General features: G+C 36.4%; 1 protein-coding gene across 9 annotated transcripts in view; it reads right to left on the bottom strand.

Moving 5' to 3' along the window:
- Positions 1–23,172, bottom strand: part of Tenm3 (teneurin transmembrane protein 3) — a 608,309-nt gene that overhangs the window by 137,867 nt on the left and 447,270 nt on the right. For all 9 annotated transcript variants that reach the window (XM_070016445.1, XM_070016443.1, XM_070016442.1 and 6 more), the window contains one exon: positions 21,699–21,937. In XM_070016445.1, coding sequence (XP_069872546.1) covers positions 21,699–21,937 — 239 coding nt within the window. The remainder of the gene's footprint in view (positions 1–21,698; positions 21,938–23,172) is intronic.

Raw genomic sequence — 23,172 nt, forward strand, 5'->3', positions numbered from 1 at the left:
ATGAAAGTAGTCAGCAGGGTCAATGACTGACCTGATGTCTTTGTAAAGTAAATGTAATCAAGAGACCATATGATGCCACCACTGACCTGAATTTCAGGATTCCTATTTCTCCACTGTAATGTTTTACTGCTTATCAGAATTGCTCTGAATTTAAATGGTTTTAATTTCTCTCTACATGAAAGAATTTTTTTTTTTACCATTTTTAACATACATTGTTAATTTATCTTTTTAGAGTGGCAAATGTGGATCAGCAGTTGTCCATATGTTAAAATTGGCTTCTAAACACAAGAATTTTACCAACTGCCATGGGTTGTGTTTTGTAAAATCATTTATAAATTGGCTGGACTTAGAATGTATTTTCTCATATTAAAAAATAATAGAAGTGATGGTTAAATTTCCTGTTGATCTATAAAAGTCTGTCTACCTATCTAATAGAGAGACAAGCACAAACACTTTCAGAAAAGTATGTTTACAGAGCATTATTTATAATGGCTTTAGATTAGAAACAACCTTCTGGGAAATGTGAGTAGTGGAATTGATAAACTTTAGTGTAGGCTTACAATGGACTCGACTCAGCAATGTAAATGAGTGAACCACTGCTAGAGTTCGATCTCATAAAAAGGTGATCCTGAATCTACCTCCAGTGTAGTTGGGATTACAGGAGTATGACTACCATGCTAGGCTCTAGTATGCTTTTCTAGATGTATATAATGCTTGAATGAAAATATTTAAAAGCAATTTATCTAAGAAATATGGTCAAAGTAGATTGTATACAAGTATATAAATATAAAAATGAGACATATTGAAATGGTTTGAGGAAGGGAAAAGAGAGGAATGGTGGGTGATAGAAAGGGTAAAATTGATTGAAATCTATTTTAAACATATGTGGAAATGTAATAATGAAATCTTCCCCCCATAACCAAAGTAAGCTAATAAAAAGTAATTCATCTAACACATGTGTTTACTCTTCCTAACCCACCCTACAAGCTCACAGCCCCATGAAATAACTAGAATTAATGAGAGCATAAAACACAGAGTTAAGGTGCAATGCAGAAAAATGAGAAAGAACTCCATCATGAGGGAGAAAAGGGAAGACACAAAGCTTTCTTCAGGTGATGAGTGTAAATCTCAGTATAATTAAACAAATTGATGCATTGTGTTGATGATGGTCATACAATAGCCCTCCTAGGCTGATTTGTAAATTAAAAACATGTTTGTTTTCTTGGTAAGGGTGTGGACAACCTTTGTATACTTTTAGTAAGAATGCAAATTGTTGCAACCTCTATGGAAAAATAGTGTGGTGACTGCTTAAAAATGAAAACAGAATGACTGTATGATCCAGCAGTCCTTTCCAGCATGCATGGGTAAGCTTTGAGGACAGTATGTGAAATGAACTAAGCTAGTCACAAAAAGACAAATACTGTATGATTCCACTAATCTGGATACCTAAATGTTTCAAAGTCAGGGAAACAAAGTAAAACTTAGCTAGTAGGGACTAGAGTTGTTTAATGAGTATAGAATTTCAGTCTTCTGTTATATAAGTGTTTTGGTGATTTGTTGCACAACAAAGTAAATAAACTTCATACTATAGACTGTCTACTTTAAAGTGTTAAGCTGGTAGCTTTTGTGTTATGTTTTTGTTAATACAATTAAGCATGTTTATGAATGATTTAGATAAAGATGCTCCAAACAACATTAGCAGGGTGTGCAGATTGCACAGAATTTTGTGTAAATGCCATGCTCCATTACAGAATGAGGATTTAAAAGTAACTCTTCATTTTTTCCCCTTCAAATTACTTTAGAATTTCCTTCCATTTGCTGCCACAACTCTCGAAAGAAGACACCACAATGGTGTTTATGTTGCTGACATTTTCTTAGCAAATAATCCTTACTTTCTCTTCACTATTATTTACATTCCTTCCTTCTACCAAAAACTTCTCACTCTCTCCTTCTCCCTTTGTATTTAAATTGCCAGATCCAGTAGCTGGTTGTTAACCTTCATTCAGTTCACACTTCATCAGTAACTGTCAACATTAGCCACCTGTCCTTAAACTGCCCTAGCTCCTGACTACTATTTCTGTTGTTTCTGAATTCTTGTGTGGAAGTCCTAAGGGCAATTCACAAGCATTTCAGATAGCAAACATCTTCATTCTTGCTGCTTTGAAGCCTGATAACTTTACCTTAGACCAAGAAATGTGGGTTCAACTTGCACGTATCATTTATGGAAGGAAAATTCAAGAACCTATATGAGATTTATTGCATTCCAAGCAGTGACCGAGAAAAGGTGCTGAGCAGCGTCTTTGTTAGTCTAGGTCTTTGAGTGAGACAACTCCTTGACAAGAACCAGAATGACATAAATAAACAAGAGTCACTCCATTGTGTGAAGGCATGGTAGTAAGATGCCTCTAAAATGGCTCCAACTAATCCCGATCTCCTCATGCACACACCTTTATATGACTGCCCTCTCCTTTACCGTAAGCTTGATTTAGTGACTGGCTTGTAAGTGAACGCATATGGTGGACATGATGGAATGCATTTTCTGAGCTTAGGTTGCAAAGACTTGAGTTTCTACTTTAAATGTTGCTCGATCTCTTTCTTGCACTGCTGGCCATGGGGAAAACTAGCTGTCATATAATGTTTTAGAAGAACACATTAAATGTATGGAGAAGCCCATGTGGTGAGAGCCATGTCTGCCAAAACCTTGGGTTTGAGCTGGGAAGCAGATTCCTCTAGCACCCATTGAGCCTTCGGATGAGACTTCAGGCCTAGCTGAATGCTACCTTAACAGAGCTTAAGTGGAGGCATCCACGGAAGCTGGGACCAGATTTTATGACTCATAGAAAATTCAAGACAATAAATGCTTGTTCTTTTAACATACTAACGTTGGAGGTAATCCAGTATGTTACCATTAACTAATTTAGCCTCTGATATTGTTTGGGATCCTTTTGACCATTTATCACTTACTCTTACTGAATTAACCATCTTCTACTTCTATGTATCCCCCCAATTGAAGCTATTCACTGAAGTCTCTCCCTGAGTTCTTTCCTCTCCAGTGCTTTCATGACTACCATGTTCAACTCCAGGGGGATGGAAGACTTTCAAATACATGCCTATAATCAAAACTTCTTTTAGGGACTAACCCACATTTCAGATTTTATATACCTCCTATAAACCATAAAATAATAAAAATCCTTTTATTAAAAATAAAATCCTATAAATAAAATCTCAATTTTTTCTCAAAGCTATCATTTATTTTTTAATATATATATTATTGTAAAGATACTGTACAGAGGCATTACAGTTACATGAGCAAGGTAATGAGTACATTTCCTATCCAGCATTGTTACCCCCTCCTTTGTTTTTCCCCTACCATCCCTTCCCTCTCTACCTCCCCAACTTGTCCCTTCCCCCAAAGTTGTAAAGTTCATTTTCAATATAATGGATAGTACTCTCATTGCTACAATGGGTCAACCTGTATCCTTATTTCAGCTTTTTGTTATTTCCCTTCCCCTCTCCAAACCAGAAAAGCATATCTACAAGATGCAGGGCACAGGAATCAAATACAATGAAAACAGGGGTTAGACCATGGGGGAAGAACATTCAAAAGAAACAAAAAAATCACATAGTACATTATCAGTACATTAAAAACAACAGCAACAAAGATAAAATCTCTTGTGTCCCTATCTTGGGGTTCATTTCATTTAGCATCATCTTATATGGTCACATGTACATACTTTTTGACCTTTTCTGCTTGTCTTAGACATATATATTAGTTATTGCAAATAAGGGAAACTACAGGACCTATGTTTCTTTGGGCCTGGCTTACTTCATTTAATATGATTTTTTCCAAGTCTTTCCATTTCCTAACAAATGGTGCAATGTCATTCTTTCTGATGGAGGAATAGAATTCCATTGTATAGATAGACCACATTTTCTTGACCCATTCATCTACTGAGTGGCATCTGGGGTGGTTCTATATCTTAGCTATGGTGAATAATGCTGTGATAAACATAGTTGTGCTGGTAGCTTTAGTATGGCCTTGTTTGTGATTGTTTGGGTAAATGCCCAAAAGTGGGATTGCTGGGTCATAGGAAAGCTCTACGTATAGTCTTTTGAGGAACCTCCATACTGCTTTCCAAAGTGGTTAAACAAGTTTACACTCCCACCAACAATGCAGTAGGGTTCCCTTTTGGCCACATCCCCTCCAGCATCTGTTGTTATTAGAATTTTTTTAAATTTAATTTTATTTTATTTGTGAACATACTGTACAGAGGAGTTACAATTATGTTATTAGAATTTTTTATTCTAGCCATTCTAACTGGGGTGAGGTGGAATCTCAATGTTATTTTGATTTGCATTTCTTTTACGGATAGAGAAGTTTGAGCACTTCTTCATGTGTCTATTGGCCATTCTTAGTTCCTCTTCAGAGAAGTCTCTCTTAAATCTTTAGATCACTTATTAATGGGGCACTTGTTTCTTTGAGGATTTGTTGTTGGAGGATTTAATTTTTTGAGTTCTAAGTATATTTTAGATATGAGACCCTTGTCTGTTGTATGGCTAGTAAAGATCTCCCAATCCGTGGGTTTTCTATTGATCTTGCTAGCTATGTCCTTTGCTATGCAGAAGCTCTGCATTTTCATGCAATCCCCTTTGTCCAACCTTTCTTTGATTTGTTGTGTTTCTGGGTTTCTATTAAGAAAATTTCAGCCTGTGCCAAGGAGCCCTAGAGTTTCTCCTATTCCTTTCTGTAATGTAAAATCTTAAGCCTATCCTCTTAACTATTTTGCTTTCTGTTCTTTTTGGATGTATTATGTCACTTCATCCTGGGTAATAAAGTCAGTCCTGGGATGAATCAGAGGCCTATGGATTACTGAGTGACCTTGGGTAAATAGCTTTTGAACTTCTGGTTTCTTCCTTTTCAGAGCATGAGTAATGACTTAATAGATTTGTTATAAAATGAAATAAAGATTTGTAGCAATGTTCCACAGTAGATATCACAATTATTAGTTCCCCCCAAATGCAGGCTATGAATCTTTAACTTTCCTTCTTCCCCCTCCTCCCATCCAATCAGTTGTAGCAATAGCTTTCCTTTTTGAACTTGTTATGCTTTCATCATTGCACCCCTATTTGGGTCCTCATGTCAATCTAAAAAATTTAGTTTTATCTTCTGAAATGTAAATGTAAAAACACATGTGAATAAATACGTGTGGACAGGCATTTATAAAGCTTGCTATATAAAATGGCTTTTCCCTTCCTCACCTAATTTTCCCACTCCTTCCACGATCATTCCTGATTCTTTGGTTCTTCTAGTTTTCTCTTCTTATGTTTCACTAAGGTTCTTACCTTCCAGTTAGTACTTCAGTTTTATGTACTGTCTGCTGAATTGGAGCTTGGGAGAGGAGAGGCTCCCATTTCTTCAAATCAGATGCTCTTCCATCTTGCAAGCCATCCCACAAAGAGTTGCCAGTTATCTTCCCACAGGGCATCTCTGAGACATAGTCATCAATATATGACCAGATACCTCATCTTGCAGCCCCCAGGAGGTGAATATATATATGTGTATACACCACCTAAATCATGCTCCTAATTTTCTTACCTCAGGTAACTTCATTCCTTTAACTCCTGGCTTCCGAGATGCCTCACTCAAACCTCTGCCTGGGGAAATCTCACCAGCATCTGAATTCATGATGAAATCTCCCTAGATTTAGTAACTCTTCTGTACTACCAAAGCACTTTGCATTATTTTACTTAGTCCTGAAGAAGCAGAAGTGGATCTTTGTGGCTAGGAGTTTGAAAAAAAAAAAGATACTGCCATGGAAGATAGGAGTATGATGTTTGGAAGAAAGGTAATAATGAATGCAGAGATTTTAGGTGTAGGAACAAGAGAGGATAGTTAAGGGGAAAACTTAGCATGTACTTCCAGTTTTTTAGTATTTTGCTTAATCTTTGAAGCCTGGGTCATTGTGGTTCAATGGCTTCCTAAGAACTTGGGGTGACTAGTAGAAGAATTTACTGTGCCAGAGTCAGGAGTCTCTGATGACATCTAGTGAAACTTCTCTTTCTCCATGAGAGCAGAGAAGCCCAGATTTCCAGGATGGTTCCCACTTAATTAAGACCACTTTTGAGTTGTAACATCTGACATATATTGCTACAAAATTAAATACCATATCTTTTATACTACTACCAAAGTTAATGATTTAAAAAAATCACAATATCTAGCTTACATCGCTGTTAAACCGTCAATAGTTTACAGCCATACAGTCAGTTCTATACCTACCCTGTAGCTTTCTAGGCTGCTTCATGGCATTCTTAGAATAAAATTACATGTGGAAAATTTAAATATCTTTCATATAATTAAGAAATATTAATTCTGTGACCTCTTAAGACATTTTTTAAAACCCGTAGCCATTGCAGTAAATAATAAGTGGAAGCAATCAAACTTATGAATCAAGATAATATATCAATGAAATTTTACAAGGAGATTTTCTTCCCGAATCCAAGGCCATTCAAGTGAGAGAAATTGCAGATAGATTCTTTTTTCTTTTTCAAGGTGGATGGAGATGAAAAGAACTCAGGGCCTTATAAACAGAGGGCATGCCACTGTTTTCAACTAGTCTGTGTTGGTTTGACACTTACAAGCCAGCATGTGGAACATTTGGAAACCAACAAGGTGTAATTAAAGAAAATTATATACCACTACCAGCAAATTGAATGCCATTTTTAGATATATGTATAAGAAACAGAGGCTAAATTTTGATCTTATCTCTGGGGACAGCGGGTGACAGAGTCCAGCAACCTCCCAGAACCATGGAGCAAATTACAGGGGGTGCTGTGAGGGGCCAGGCAAAGCAGGCGCTCTTGCCATCAGTTACCTGAGTGCTTCTTATGTCACCAGAGCTCTAAGGAGAACACTGGAAGGTTCTGGCAACACAGTACAGCAGTTAGCAGGTCTGCGATGATTGCCTAAATGCTGCTTAGTATCTCCAGATCAAGCAAACATCCTCATGAAGATAGAAAGTAGCAGAGAAGATGGGAACTAATTTGGGATTAAAAAAAAAACAAACTACTCAAACAGGGCGCTGGTGGCTCACCAGCGTGGTGAGCCTGTGATCCTAGTTACTTAGGAGGCTGAGATCTGAGGATCGCAGTCCAAAGCTAGCTCGGCAGAAAAAAAAAGTCTGTGAGACTCTTCTCTCCAATAAACTTCACAGAAAAAGTTGGAAGTGGCACTGTAGCTCAAGTGGCAGAGTGCTAGCCTTGAGCAAAAGTGGCTCAGTGACAGTGCCCAGGCCCTGAGTTCAAGCCTCAGGACTGGCGAAAAAAGAAAAAAAAAGAATAACTTACCTTAAAATATAATTTAGAAAATATGTAATGCAGTATCCAGTCATATTTAGCCTCCAAAACCTGGAGAGTTCACCTAAGTCTACTATTGTCTAGTTTCCTTACCTGTAATTCACCTCATATCCATTATGGTGTACCCTGATACACAAAACCAATCATCTGGCAAAGAGTCATTTAGAACCTCTTAATAAGCCAGCTATGGTGGGGTATGCCTTTAAATCTCAACTACTGGGGCCAGACTGTGGTTCAAGCTTGGATCCAGGCAAGAGCTTAAGACTCTATATGAAAAACAAACTCATAAGCAAAAGATAGAAATGGTAGAGCACTTGCCTAGCAAGCCTGAGACTCTGAGTTCAATCCCAGTACAACAAAGAACAAGAACCTTTTAATAGAAGTTACAGGAAAAATAACATCAGAATTAGAGCCTTTATAGTTAAGATCATTTTCAGCACAGATTGTGGTGCCTTGTAAGCCTTTTGTTAATTCTGGCTCTAGCCAGCTACATTACTCTAGCAAATATCTCAATTTTTCTGAGGCTGAAATCATATTTATTCTGAAAAGTTTTCATTACTGATCTCCAAGATCTCTTCCAAGTTTATACTCTAGGATATGTTAATATTTTTTTTTGTCAGTTGTGGGGCTTACACTCAGGGTCTGGGTCTGTCCATGGACCTGTTTTTGCTCAAGGCTAGTGCTCTACCATTTGAGCCACAGCACCACTTCAGGTGTTTGAGTGGTTAATTAGAGATAAGAGTCTCATGGGGACTTTTCTGCCCAGGCTGACTACAAACCATGATCCTCAGATCTCAGCCTCCTGAGTAGGTAGGATCACAGGTATAACCCCAGTGGCCAACTTTCAATATATTTTAAAATACAAGTATTTAGGTTAAATTACTGGGCACTAAAAAAAACTGGCATCAAGAAAGATAAGATGTCAATAGATTAGAATGCATATATTGTTCCTTTATTTTTACTTTTAAAACTGCCTTGCTGGGGTAACATTATCATTTTTGCACATATGATTACTTGAGTATCTTGAATTTTGAGAGCAGATTATTTTTATTGTTTGGCTTCAGTTTCATGAATATATAAATACGTAGATGCACATGTAGAATTTTTAGGTTTTTCAGAAAAAATAAGAAAAATACTCTTAAATATAGGGCAATGATTTGATTGGATACATACTTCCAGAGTGCTACCAAGTTTTTTATGTAAAATGAAAGCATCTCATGTAAAGATTGCAGTTTGTAACTTGGACCCCTACTGGTCTAAACTGTCATTAGGAATACATAGTTTTCCATAAATTAGCTTTTGTTTTGGATTTCCTGCTGTGTTTATATACATGTTGACGGAATGTGCTAGGCAATATTTTGGCATTCAAATTCATTATTATTTGTTATTAACTTTTAAGGCTAATATTATTTCAACAGTCTATACCTTGCTGACCCCAAAAATGGTAATTTTAAAATCAGTATTTCCTTTGAAAGCTTTCCCAGCTATGGTTCTCTTGTCATCATTAAGAGAAAGAAAATTATACTCTTTGTCAAGGATAATATTATATATATATATATATATATATATATATATATATATAATTTTTGCCAGTCCTAGGGCTTGAACTCAGGGCCTAGGCACTGTCCCTAAGCCTCTTTTGCTCAAGGTTAGCACTCTACCACTTGAGCCACAGTGCCACTTCCAGCTTTCTCTGTGTATATGGTATTGAGGAATGGAGTCTAGGGCTTCATGCATGCTAGGCAAGCACTCCACCCCTAAGCCACATTCTCAGCCCCCAGAGGATACTTTGATATGCAGCAAAACTAATGATATAGAAAGCTACTTTGAGAATTAAAATACAATATTCTGAAATAACAGCCCTTATGAATGAACAGACCTGGGGGAGGTGTGAAGGGTGGGAAGGAGTTGGGTAAGAAGGAGAGAGGAATGGCTGTCAATACATTACATTTGTCCTTTCCCCCATTTTGGTATGATGTCATTAATGAACCAACCATAGTGGGGCATACCTGTAAATCTCAACTACTAAATTATACCGATTATCTATATGGCTTGATGAGAATAAGAATGGAGTTTTGCTTATAGGTTCTTCATATTCTTTGATAAATGACACTACTAACAAATTCTGTCTTTGGAACTTATTACATGTGTTCTTTCCTGACTGTAGCTATAGGAGGAGACACCTACAGATGCTGCTTAGGAAAGCCAAGGCTTTCTGAGGACACCAAAGGAATGAAGTTAGCATTTCTAACACAGTGATTCTCCTAAAGTTTCATTAGTTTTCTCTTGTTTCAGATGGCCTGCTCAGTGACTGAAAGAGGCAATCGTTCTCCAGTCTAACAGAGAGAATGTGTCAACCCATCCCTATCAGCTGCCCAAAGGAACCAGTCATTAGACTGCTGAGGTTAACAGTTGGCAACATTAAAGACTATGGTTGGTGTAAGAACTTATTTCGTACAAAGCTCCTTCTTTGCCAAAATACTGGGGAGTTTGCTACTATCATGAAAGGTATGTAACAGAGGACTCACTGGTGACATTTATGAGCAGCTTTGCCATTGAAATCCCTTGGGCTGAAGCTCATTAAAGGTGTGTAGCACTAAGTCTTCCTCCAAATGCCAGTCTTTCCAGGTTGCTTTAAAGCAACATCCTATGTGCATCTCTCTCTCTCTCTCTCTCTCTCTCTCTCTCTCTCTCTCTCTCTCTCTCTCTCTCTCTCTCTCTCTCTCTCTCTCTGTACTGGAGCTTGAATTTACAGCTTGGGTGCTCTTAGCTTTTTGCTCAAGACTTGGTGTTCTACCACTTGAGCCATATTTCCATTTCTGGCTTTTTGGTGGTTAATAGGAGAAGAGTCTTAAGGTCTTTCCTGTCTGGAGCTGGATTTGAACCATGCTCTTTCAGATGTCAGCCTTCTAATTAGCCAGGATTACAAGCAGAGCCATAGACACCCAGTTTGCATGCTACATTTATATAACAAATGTTTGTGAGCATTAATGACTTCACAAAATGTATGAAAAATATGAAAAAGTTCAGAAAAACAATCTCTTCAAAATAATTCAGTTCTCCTCTAAGGAGAACTTCTGTGAGAGAGAGAATGATTTGTGAATATTGAGGGTATGAATATGTACCCACATGCACACATACGAGTGTGAATAATGTTATGTTGAACAGGAAACTCAAAACCATACGAATCACCCTTCAGGACTCTGAACAGAGGAATTCACGTGGTTTGTGACCTCAACCATCATCCATTCAACATCTGGTTCTTAGACATGTGAGAAACAGTGTGAATCTATGTCCCCACACCTAGCAGGTAATAGTAACTGGCCAGGTCACCTTGGCCTGTCCAGGTCAGATGACAGGTTCTGTCATGTTGCCACTCATGGGGGTGGGGAGACAGGGTCTTAGGAAGCCAGCATCACAGTGGTTCCCAGTTCATCTGGGATCACTTGGAGAGTACATTGTCTTACCTATGAAACACATCTTTACTATTATTAATGATTACTTGGGAGACAGTTGTAGTAATGTGTTTCATAGCAAACACGGCAGGAAGCTGTAGGCTTCTGCTCATGTCCCCTGGAGACTTGCGCACAGTGCCAGCTTGCTTCTGCCTTTGGTGGTCTCACTCTCCTCACCTAAAAATAAATGGCCCACTTTTCTACTTTATACATGCATTGCTTCTCTTTATGTGATACTTTTCCCAGCCCATAAAGAACTGGTCTGAGAAAACAAAAAGCAAGGAAAAAAATTTTTACTCTAAAAACAGAATATAATAATAAAATTTGTAATTATTTGGAATGGCTGAACTAATATGAATAGGTCCAGTTTATACGTTCTATGGAAGTTACATAGGCTTAGTAAGTACATTATATAGTTCGCTTGTTAACACTAGAAATGAAGTTAATGAAAAGATGAAGGATCTAGTTTGGCACAGTGTTGCATTTCTGTAAGCCCAGAATTCTGAATGTTGAGGTAGGAGAGTTACAAGTTTCAGTCTAGCCTGAGCTATACAGCAAGACTCAGTTTCAACACACACACACACACACACACACACACACACACACACACACACACACACACACACACACACACACACACACACACACACACACACACACTTAAGAGACCTGGAGGAAAAGATTTCCAGCTTCTCAAGCAGTGAATGATATATATATATATATATATATATATATATATATATATATATATATATATGTCTCTCTCTCTATATATATGTCTATATATACATATCTATATAAGTATATCTTGTATATATCATATAATATATAGACATATTTAAACATTAAAACATATTTTCTTTGCAATGATTGGCCAAAGTTTCATGCCTTCACTTTAACAAAGGAAATTAAATAGTATTGCCTTAAAGTAAAATGAGAATCTTTTCATATAAATGAAAGGCAACAATAAAAATAAATGGCACAAAATATCAAGTGTTATTAAAATCTAGGTAGAAAAGTTGCCAACAAAATCACCCTTTATTTGTTTAAAAAATAAGTGATAAAAGACAGCTGTCTAAGAAATTGCAACATATACCAAGCCTTCCTCATGACATAAACACATACAAAAGAGAATTTAAAAGCAAGAAAATTCTCATTTTATCATTCAGTTAATTATTATCCTATACACCATTAGCAAATTTTTTAATCTTATTAGAAAAAAATACCTTATAACAGAAGAAAAATTTCTAGACATTGAATAAGGAGACCTGTATTAGGGTCTTCTTTTGAAATATTTACTCACTGGAAGCACAAATGAATCACTGATTTCCTATGTCTTATGATTTTTCTTTTAAAAAATGATCAACAATACTATTTGCTTTAGAAATAATAAAGCAGCTAAAAATAGAATTATTCCTGAATGCACTGTAGGATAAGATGTTTAAAAAGCATAAGAGGGTCTCAGACTAATATCTATTCTCAATTCAATCGTGTAAATTCAATATGTTGACCTCTTTGGTAATCAAATAGGGAACATGACCTTTACCTCCAAACGTCTTTTGAAACATGAGCAATGCCCTTTTTTTTTTTTTCCAGAATAGATTAATAGAGTACTCATGAATGTTCGAAACTTGCAGACAGTTTTTCATTTGACAGTTTTTTAAAACCACTTTCTGGACGTGCATCATAAATAAAATTCTTAAAGCAAGTATTTAGGGAATAGAAAGCACATATAAAGACTATAAATCCTTATGACAGTTTTGGATCTAAATAACCAAAATTTCCAAAGTAACATTTCTTTCTACAGGTAGATGATAACCATATAACAAAGCACTTAGCCAACTCAACAAACTAGTGAACAACGTAACTAGTTCCCTGAAGAAACATGTAGACTTTTTGCCTTTGTCAACTGATTTTTCAGGTCATGTGTAAAATTGTGCAGAAATATTTAAAACTTGTCCCGATGTCAGCATTTGTCAAAATATATAATCCTAGTTATTATTCAGGTCTTAGCAGGAAAATCTTTCCTAATGTTCAAACTTAATAAGGTCTGCCTTTTATCTACTATCCCAGTCTCCTACCCTTTATTTATGTATGTATTTATTTATTGAGTCCTGGGGATGGAACTCAGGACCTTGCACCTACATGCTAGGCTGGCACTTTATTACTGAGCTACATCCTTTTCTTTTAAAACACTTATTTTAAAGTACTCACCATGTGATTTATTGCTCACTTTCTCCAAAAAAATTAAAATGATAAAGAGGTCCAGGATTATATTATCTGTCTTATGATCTTATCATAGGGTTCTGCCCATAGCTGTAACTCAATAAAGGTAAGTGCTGAATGAATGCCGGGTAGATGGGAGGAGAAGACATTTCCTGACAGTGGTTGGTTTCATTGGTTTTATTACTAAAGACTCTAAATAAGAAGCTTCCAGAACATAGACATTCAAAGCTGATGCAGGAATTACAACATTTAAACAATTACGTGAACTGTATTTGATCTGTTAAATTCTGGGATGACATCTTTGACTCTGGAGCTGATGAAACCTCAGGATGCCTTACAACCCAGCGTCTGTCTCTTAACCGCATGTATGATAGCTGCTTTTCCTTTCACTGCTCTGTATGTAGCTATTTCTCACTGAATGCACAGCTCTCAGGACCACTAATGTAAAAGCAAATGACATATGCAACGCCAATTAAATATTTATGCAATGTAGCACTGAAATGGTAAATATTGTATTATGCTTTCCCACTTGTCATTAGTCAGGAGACATTGCTACGTTCCACAAAAGCAATGGCCTCAAACAAGAGAAAACACCACTGTATTTCACAGACAAGATATTTATGTGTGGATAAACTGGAGTTGAACTGACTTTAAAGGTATTTCTTACTGTTATTATCTCTTGAGTATTTTTTCAAGTCAGGGAGATGTCTATGTTTAAATGTAAGAATAATCCATTTAAAGGGCCTTGCACCTGCTAGCATTTTTTTCACCTATTATTTAGTTTAGCTGACTTTACATCAAGCCAACAGCAAAATAAATTATTTTTATTGGGACAGGTGGTATGTACTTTGTACTGTTGTATAATTTCTTCAATTTGAGAATGCTTCCTGTTTTATGTATAATAATAAAGACTAAGATAAACTCAGAACCAAGTAGTTTTATCTTATGCTAGTAAAAAAGAAGCAGAAACTTACACTGTTAAAATTGAGTACAAATAAATATAGCTTTTTTTCCTCTTTAGGTTCAATTCAGAATTCCCTGATATATACAGTTGACTGCAGGCTGAATGAATTTTAAGTGATCTCTCAATAGTCTAGCTTTTTATATCATGTTAGATTTACAAAAGTAATTATTTTCTCCAAATTCACAGGAAAAAAAAATCTCACTGCAAGTCACGACAGAGTATAAACATGAGAACAATCAACATTTTGGCAGATGCTAAAGGAGTATAACTATATGATGGCAGATCTTAATCTCTGTGAAATTCTGGTCTTAATATGAATAAAAAGTCAGGTTTTTGCTAGATTTTGGACATACAAATTTGTTATTTTATTTGGATCAGAGACAAACCACATATCTGCCTTTTTCTGTTTATGTGGTGCTGAGGAATCGAACCCAAGGCCTCATGCATTCAAGGCAAGCACTCTACCACTGAGCTACCTTCCCAGCCCAAATTTGGAATTTTTTAACAGTATGTTTTCTGAAACTAATATTTTCCTCCCCTTAGAGGTAAACTATTTTATCTAAGCCTTCCTTCATCATTAAGTCAAGCTTAAATACATCTGTAATTTCACATACATACATATACAATATTGATACACTGATGCCCAAATTCAAATTTTATAATCTTACATTCTCTAAAACACAGCATATTCCTCTACAGTATGATCAAATCACATTAGCATTACAGTGCTACCATTTCATTTCAGACAAAATGTATTTTTCTGAATCTTATGCATCAAGAGTTAAGGGAAGAAACTAGTGAGAATGGAATGTAATTCATTGCTTGGCTGTGTTCTGTAACCTAATAAAACAGCACTTTTATTATAAAGACATGTCCAAAAAGAAAAAAGAATGTCACAACACATTTCATGTTGCCATATATATTTAAATGGTTGATTTTTCATGAAGCATAAAGGGCTGATGTATTCTTCTTTCTATCCCTGAGTTGCATACATATAACTAGTACCTCAATCAATTCTAAGGTACACAGCGAGTGTTCATAAAATGCAAATAGGCACAGAAGTAGCCCAGGCAATGGCTAAGGAATCGTAACTGCACTGAACCTGGATTTGACAGGTGATGCTTTGCTACATCTAGGGAATGCTTATGTTGTTAAACAGCCTTTTTCAGCAGACATGTGACAACATCTATTTTAGGAATCAGTTGGCAGCAGCTGTTCAAAGGCAATAAATAACTACGTATGTCCTTTTTCAAAATAAAAAAGGAATACTGAAAATTTGAGTAATTTTTTTGGTTAGCGGCATGTCTCAGGAACTCATCAAAACAACAATTCGGAGGTAACAAGCTAATCCCTCAAAAAAAAGCCGATTTTTATGAGAGGGTTTTCATGGAAGGGAAACCACTGAGGGGTTAGTAAGAAATTCAAGGAGACTATGAAGGAATTTGGGGTTCCTCTTTTGGAGACAATGAGAGTATTAAAAAATTGGGATAATTGTAAAAATACTAACACTGTAATTATACTAACTACCCCTGACTTACACAGTTAGGAAAAGGGATTTGTTTGGTGTGTGAATTGTACCTCAGTTAAACTTAAAATATAAAAAAAAACCCCTCTGTTGTCTTAAGAAGTACTAGTTAGGAAAAAGTCAAAAGGGCTAAGAATTGAGAAGATATACTGACATACATCTTTCCATAAGATTTTTATTTTCTCTAGTATTCCATAAACTTAAAGAGCATGTGCAAATACCACTGGTATTTTCTACAAGGGGATTTTTTTCTTTCCAATTTATAAATTGTGCCTAGCCAGTTAGGTCAATGTCCGTGAAGTTAAATGTGCATAATGCAATTATGGAAGTGTGACTTGAGGGACTTGTTGCCGTTTCAAATGGCCTAATTCCAACCTTTATTTAAATTTGTTCTTAATCATTTCTTACAAAACTTTTGCTTCAGGATGCAATTCCTGGACATTTTTCAAAACTTTAGATTATCTTCCTGCCCCCCCCCCCACTCCTCTGAGAATAAAGAGCACCTAAGAGGAAAGAACAAGAATCAAGGCTTCTGCACTATACAACTGTGAACAAAAATAAACGAACAGCGAGTAACACACCATTTTTCACTGCTGGTTATTGTTCATTTTTTAAAATGTCCTCATTTCAGACTAGACAAAAAGGAGTGTTCTAGGGACCAGGAAAGAGAGACAGGTTTTTTTTTTTTGATAGGTCTGTGTCTCTGTTAATATGAACTTAACTGGTATAGGGAGGCCTCTGTGTATTTTCCATTGTGTAAAGGCATATCATTTTAGAGTTTAATTCATTAAAGCAACGTTTTCAAATAGAATGGAAAAAAGACAGCCTCTTCAGAAAATGGCTCTGGCAAAATTGGTTAAGCACCTGTAGAAAACTAAAGCTAGATCGTTATATGTCACCCTGCACCAGAATCAACTCCAAAATGGATCAAAGACTTCAAAGTCAAAGCAGACACCCTGAAAACATTACAGGAAGAATAGGAGAAACTCTAGGGCTCCTTGGCACAGGCTGAAATTTTCTTAATAAAGACCCAGATACACAACAAATCAAAGAAAGGTTGGACAAATGGGATTGCATGAAATTGCAGAGCTTCTGTATGGCAAAGGACATAGCTAGCAAGATCAATAGAAAGCCCACGGATTGGGAGAAGATCTTCACTAGCCATACAACAGACGAGGGTCTCATATCTAAAATATACTTAGAACTCAAAAAATTAAATCTCCCAAAAACAAATTCTCAAAGAAACAACTACCTGATTAATAACTAGTATAAAGATTTAAAGAGAGACTTCTCTGAAGAGGAACTAAGAATGGCCAATAGACATATGAAGAAGTGCTCAACTTCTCTATCTATAAAAGAGATACAAATCAAAACAACATTGAGATTCCACCTCACCCCAGTTAGAATGGCTAGAATCAAAAATTCTAATAACAACAGATGCTGGAGGGGATGTGGCCAAAAGGGAACCCTACTGCATTGTTGGTGGGAGTGTAAACTTGTTTAACCACTTTGGAAAGCAGTATGGCGGTTCCTCAAAAGACTACACATAGAGCTTCCCTATGACCCAGCAATCCCACTTTTGGGCATTTACCCAAACAATCACAAACAAGACCATCCTGAAGCTACCAGCACAACTATGTTTATCACAGCATTATTCACCATAGCTAAGATATGGAACCACCCCAGATGTCCCTCAGTAGATGAATGGATCAAGAAAATGTGGTCTATCTATACAATGGAATTCTATTCCTCCATCAGAAAGAATGACATTGCACTATTCGTTAGGAAATGGCAAGACTTGGGGAAAAAATCATATTAAGTGAAGTAAGCCAGGCGCAAAGAAACATAGGTCCCATGGTTTCCCTATTTGCAATAACTAGTATATGTCTAGGACAAGCAGAAAAGGTCATATGATCAAGATGATGCTAAGCAAAATGAACCCTAAGATAGGAACACAAGATACTTTCTTTCTTGCTGTTGTTTTTAATGTATTTATAATGTACCATATGATTTTTTTGTTTCTTTTGTATGTTCTTCCCCCATGGTATATCCCCTGTTTTCACTGTATTTGATTCCAGTGCCCTGCGTCTTGTATATACATTTTTCTAATTTGGGGGGAGGCAGGGATGTTATTTCCCTTCCCTTTGTTATTAAATGCTGCAATAGAGATACAGGTTGACCCACTGTAACAACGAGGTGTACAAGACATTATGTTAAAAATGAACTTTACAGCTTATGGGGATGGGAGGAGGGAGAAGTTGTGTAGGTGGGGAGAGAACAGATGGGAGGGGAAAAACAAAGGAGGAGGTAACAATGCTGGATAAGAAGTGTACTCATTACCTTACTCATGTAACTGTAACCCCTTTGTACAGTATCTTTAGAATAGAAATATATTATAAAATATCTAAAAAAACAGAGTTTTAATTGGGGGACTCAGTTGTCTAAAAAAAATCATAGTGTGACTGCTGAAGGTTTGCATCATCCTTTTGATTTTTTGAATTGGGATATGCAAAATCATGGCCCATCTATCCAATTATGTATCTGCTAGGGTTTGCCCATTCTGTTCACTCCATCAGGGCTCAGGATCTGCTACTTAACACTTGTTTTCTAACATGCTTACATTTACACTGTCCAATGGTAGCCTCTAGTTAGGTGTAGATTTATGAATTTAAATTCATTACAAATAAAGTAAGTTCCTTAAATTCAGGAGCCCCATTAAATATGCCATAGCCACATGTATATGATGACTAATAAATTGGATGGCCTGGAAAGAAAACATGGTCCTCATCAAGTAGAATATTTGGTAAATGCATTTAGACACATGGACCTTTAGCTAGATATGCATGGAAAACATCCATAAAGGGTAGTATAGAAAGGCTAACAGTGATTTGCTATATGCTGTGTGATTGCAATCAATTTTTACTTTCTTTGGGGGCCTTTCTGTAGTCTCCAAAATTTTAATGTATGAACAACAAATCCTGTCTCCTTCCCTTTCCCTCTTCTCTTTCAGAAGTTATGTACCTTGCTCCTCCTGAGAGAACTCACCTCTGAAATAGGACATGATACAGCTATGTTCTCACAACTTCTTATGATTTTAAGTGGGAAGATGACAGAAAATTCTAGGATATAATTCCTCAAGTTCCTTAGAAAACATAGTCCTTCAGCTTCAGATTTATGTTAACAACCAGTATGAACAAAAGACTCACTACAAATTTAAGAATGGCTGCGGTTTTGATAAGGGTGGTTAAGTAGTTTGTTGACATTGGTCTTCTTATTGATTCTGGTGTTTATCATAGTGATTTGTCTTAGTAGTCAGGTGTCCCTTTTCTTCCTTTGTTTGACTAGCACATTCAATAGACTAGGATATTCTTCTCTGAGAGAAGTATCTTATTCATTTCTCCCCCCAAGGGTAAAGGCAACATCTTTAATCAAAAGAAAATTATTATGCTAACTAATGAAGAAATTAACTTCTTTACATGATTTAAAATAACTCACTGTGTTAAGTGTGTTAGTCATGGAGATGCACCAAGGCCAATGAAAATTCTAAGCATACTTGTACTTAATTAAAGCAATAAAATTATAAGTTAATTTCCAATAATTAAAGTAACTTTTGCCAGATAACTTTGGGATTATATCTCTTTCTTTGTACTAACATAAACTAGATCAAAAGAAAGAAATGATCAGTAAGTACCTATTGTACTGAAGAGTATTTAAGTTTATGAGCTATATATATATATATATATATATATATATATATATATATATATATATATAACTGGCATATTTTTGTGGGGGAGAATAAAAATAAGGGGGAAAATGATATTAGTAAGAATAGAAAAAGAAGATGCTAACTGTGAAATAGTAAAAATAAAGCAATTTAGGGAGGAAAAAAGAAAATTTTCAGGCTTTACTCTAAAGAATTCACTCAGTAATGGATCCTTGAAAAGAATCTGTCCAGTCAGGTGCATTGGCTCATATCTGTAATCCAAGCTATTCAGGAAATATTGATTGGGATGATCATGATTCTAGGACAACCAGGGCAAAAAGTTAGTGAGACTCGGTCTCAATCAAAACTCTGGGTGTAATGATGCATGCTTGTCATCTCAACTATGCAGGAGGTTAAAGGAACACTGTCAAGGCCAGCCTAGATGGGCAGAATTACAAGACAGTATCTGAAAAAACAACTAATGTCAAAATGGCTGGGGAATCTTCCTCTAGTGGGAGGGTACCTGTCTAGCAAGTGAAAGGCACCCAGTGCCACCAAAACAAAAACAAAGACAAAAATAAAAATAAAAAGAGAAAAAAAAAAGAGAATTTTTTAAAAAAAGGAGTACAAGTCTCACAAGTAACAATGACCTAATCTCACATTAAAATGTCATTTTCCTTCTACTTATATCACAAAAAATCAAATTAAACTGATATTCAGAAGATTTAACAATTGCAAGAACATTGATGTTTACTGATCAGAAAGGACACAGAACCTGTTAACCTGATAGCGAATTTCAGTTTTGCATGGCATTTATTTATCTAGCATATAGTGTGTTTGATTGTTTTTTTTTTTATTCTTACAAACATACATGGGCAATTTATCACATCCCATTTGTGGCTGGTGCCTTTCAGAATCACTTAAAATTCTTTAGATACAAATTCTGATAGATACAAATAATTCATACAGAATTATTCAGAGGAGGCTAACTAGCAGTGTTCTCTTCATGGCTACAATATTTTCTAATTGAACACTAGTAATTCCTGACTGGACACTGATGTTTGTGGTTGTAAAATTCCTCATTATTCCTTGGATAATTCTCAAACAGTGTGTGCTTGCTCACTCAGGCAAGAGAAAACCCCTTTGGTATCTGGTTTGCTCACTTTTATGAGGAGGAAGTTAGCTTAGATTTAAAAAAATGACAAAAAGGTTCATCTTGCTTTCATCTCCGACTGATGGGAAGTGGCTGCTGGAGGGGCTGTGTGGGGCACTCTGATGAGGACAATGAGGAGGGTCTCTGGGTTCATGAGAGAGAGTGCTCTGAATCATTAGCCATGCCTTCCAAGGGGAAAGAATTGGAAAGCTTAGTATACAGCAAGATGCTTAGCTACTGCTCCTCACTCTGAAGTTATCTCATGCTCTACGATTCTGTTCTCCCCCCACCTCCACTAACAGTAGTGACTCAAAAATGATTATTTCACTTTCCAAAGTCCCTAATTTATTTCTAAGGAGTATTGCCACTATTTGGGAGAAGCTGGTTCTCTGCAGAAGCATCGTTCTAGTCTGCATACAGATGGGTGACACTCTTCAGTTATAGAACTTCATGGGCCATCACAAATTGCTTTGTAAACTTGAGATGCCTCACTGGCTGTTATTCTTGGTATAGAAACCACACAGTCTGTGACTTATCTCAGTGGACAACATTAGCATTTCAATAGGCTTTTCCTTGTGCTTACAAGCACATCAAACTATGATGTGGGCATTTATAAAAAAAATAAAAAGAAACATTTTCCAGCAGTATAAATGCTCAAGTAATTTATGTTATCAAATAACTGGAAAACAGGAATATTTACAACTACTATTAACAGCTTGTATTACGAGTTACTATGAAAGAGAAAATCTGATCACTACATCAGAAAAGAGCAAAAATCCAAATATTTGAATGAGAATTTAATCCATCCATTGCATTATGGATGCTCATTTCTCTGGAGACTGTTCCTAGAGCTCTATGGTGTCCCTGAGTGAGGGGCTTTCCAGGTAGACAGCTGAGTTGGCTGAAAGACATGTAATACCACAGACAGCAGAGTTCTCCAGTGAGCCCACATAGAAGGAGAGCCCTGTAGAGTGTTCAATCTTGCAAGTGCCTGGATGACTTTGTGCACAGTAAATGTCATAGAGCAGCTATATTTCATAAGAGATAAGTTCAGGCACAAGCATACACTACAGTTTATGTTTAAGAAAGAACCTTGCTTTTTTACGGAAATGAGTTACCTAACACACTCAGCTTTCATATTAATCTACATCAGCAGAAACCTAACACACTCTGTGATTTACAACATACTATTAACAACACCTTTTTTTCCACAAAAGATAAACTCAGATTAGACTCCCTATTATTAAAAAAACTAACTCAGTAATAGTATAGTGTCTCAATTAATAGACAACATAATTCTTAACACTTGTTCTTACCTATAAAATAGGAGAGGAGGATTGCTAGGAGCACAGAGACTCCTACAGCACAGAGTGCAGTGCATTTCCAGCTACAGTACTTTGAAGACTTCTTGAATTTGAAAGCACTTCTTGATAGTGTGTTTCTAGGTAATGGCCGAGTAGGCGGTGAATAAACAGAGCCAGATGCCATTGTGTATCCTGGGGTTGCAGTGCTGAACAGTGGCGTTGTCCCTGTCCCTGTTTTGAATAGGAAATGCCTGTGGAAAGAGAGAACAAAAAACACAAGGAGGTTAAGATAGGAATATGTTCAAATACGAGATAGACATAGCTAGGCTTTGGGCTCTATTCTGTCTCCCTCTGCCTGTCTGTTCTGGCTCTCTTTTCCATCTGCCTCATATAATTTTAAAAGTTAAAAACAATAAAACAAACCCTCACAAAACAACTCCAATGAGAGTGATTTTTTTTTTTCCTTTTGGAAAGTCATGGGGCTTGAAGTCTGGGCCTGGGCATGGTCCCTGAGTTCTTCAGCTCAAGGTGATTGCTCTACCACTTAAGCCATAGTGCCACTTCTGGTTTGCTGGTGGTTAATTGGAGATAAGAGTCTCATGGACTTTCCTGTCAGGGCTGGTGTTGAACTGGGATCCTCAGATCTCAGCCTCCTGAGTAGCTAGCATTGCAGGTGTGAGCCACTGGTGCATGGCTGAGAGAGATTTTTTAAATGTATATAAAACATAAATGTTTATGTGCAGAATGTTATGCCCTTTCTAAAGTTATTCTAATCATTTTATTTCTTAAGCAAAAAAGCATCTCGGAACTTCCCTCAATGACCTGCTGGAAGAGCATCTTTGTAATTCAAACACATAAACCAATCTTGTTCCTTTATAGCTACACATGCAATTACTATTATGTGAGAATATGATGAGTTCCTGTAAACACACATAAGCAAGAAAACTCTGGAGGTCCAAGAAAAACTTCTCACCCTAGCCTGAGCCATGAGCAGCTGGTCAGTTTCAAGAGTGTTGATTACTCTACTTTTAGAAATCAGGAAGGTAAATTTTCTGAGTGTGGCTATGGGAAGGAATCACAAAATGCTTTCTAAAACCCAGCAAAAATAAAAGATAGGTCACTAAAGCAGGTTTTAGATCACATAGAAAAAGATTCTCTAACAAGTGAGCCATATAACATACTATTGTCTAAAAAGTATGTAAGCAGAGATTAAATAATCACATGACACGAGCACTGACTAAGGAATTCTAAGGGGATTCTAAGGGAAAGATAACTGATTTTAAGCTTCTATGAATACTAACAATTCTCCAAAAAATTATCATGTGTTCTATGGTTTACATTTAATGCTATGTTAATTCCATGGAGTATTTAAGTTCTAATGTGTGAACGACATCCACTTTGAATTTGTCAATGAAGTCACAGGCCCCATTCTTTTTTTCATACTTAAAAATATTCTTGAATATTCCACTAAGGTCTTTCTGCAAGA

This window comes from Dipodomys merriami, unplaced genomic scaffold (assembly GCF_024711535.1).
Source record: "Dipodomys merriami isolate MVZ:Mamm:240054 unplaced genomic scaffold, mDipMer1.0.p SCAF_12, whole genome shotgun sequence".
Classification (NCBI taxonomy): Eukaryota; Metazoa; Chordata; class Mammalia; order Rodentia; family Heteromyidae; genus Dipodomys; species Dipodomys merriami.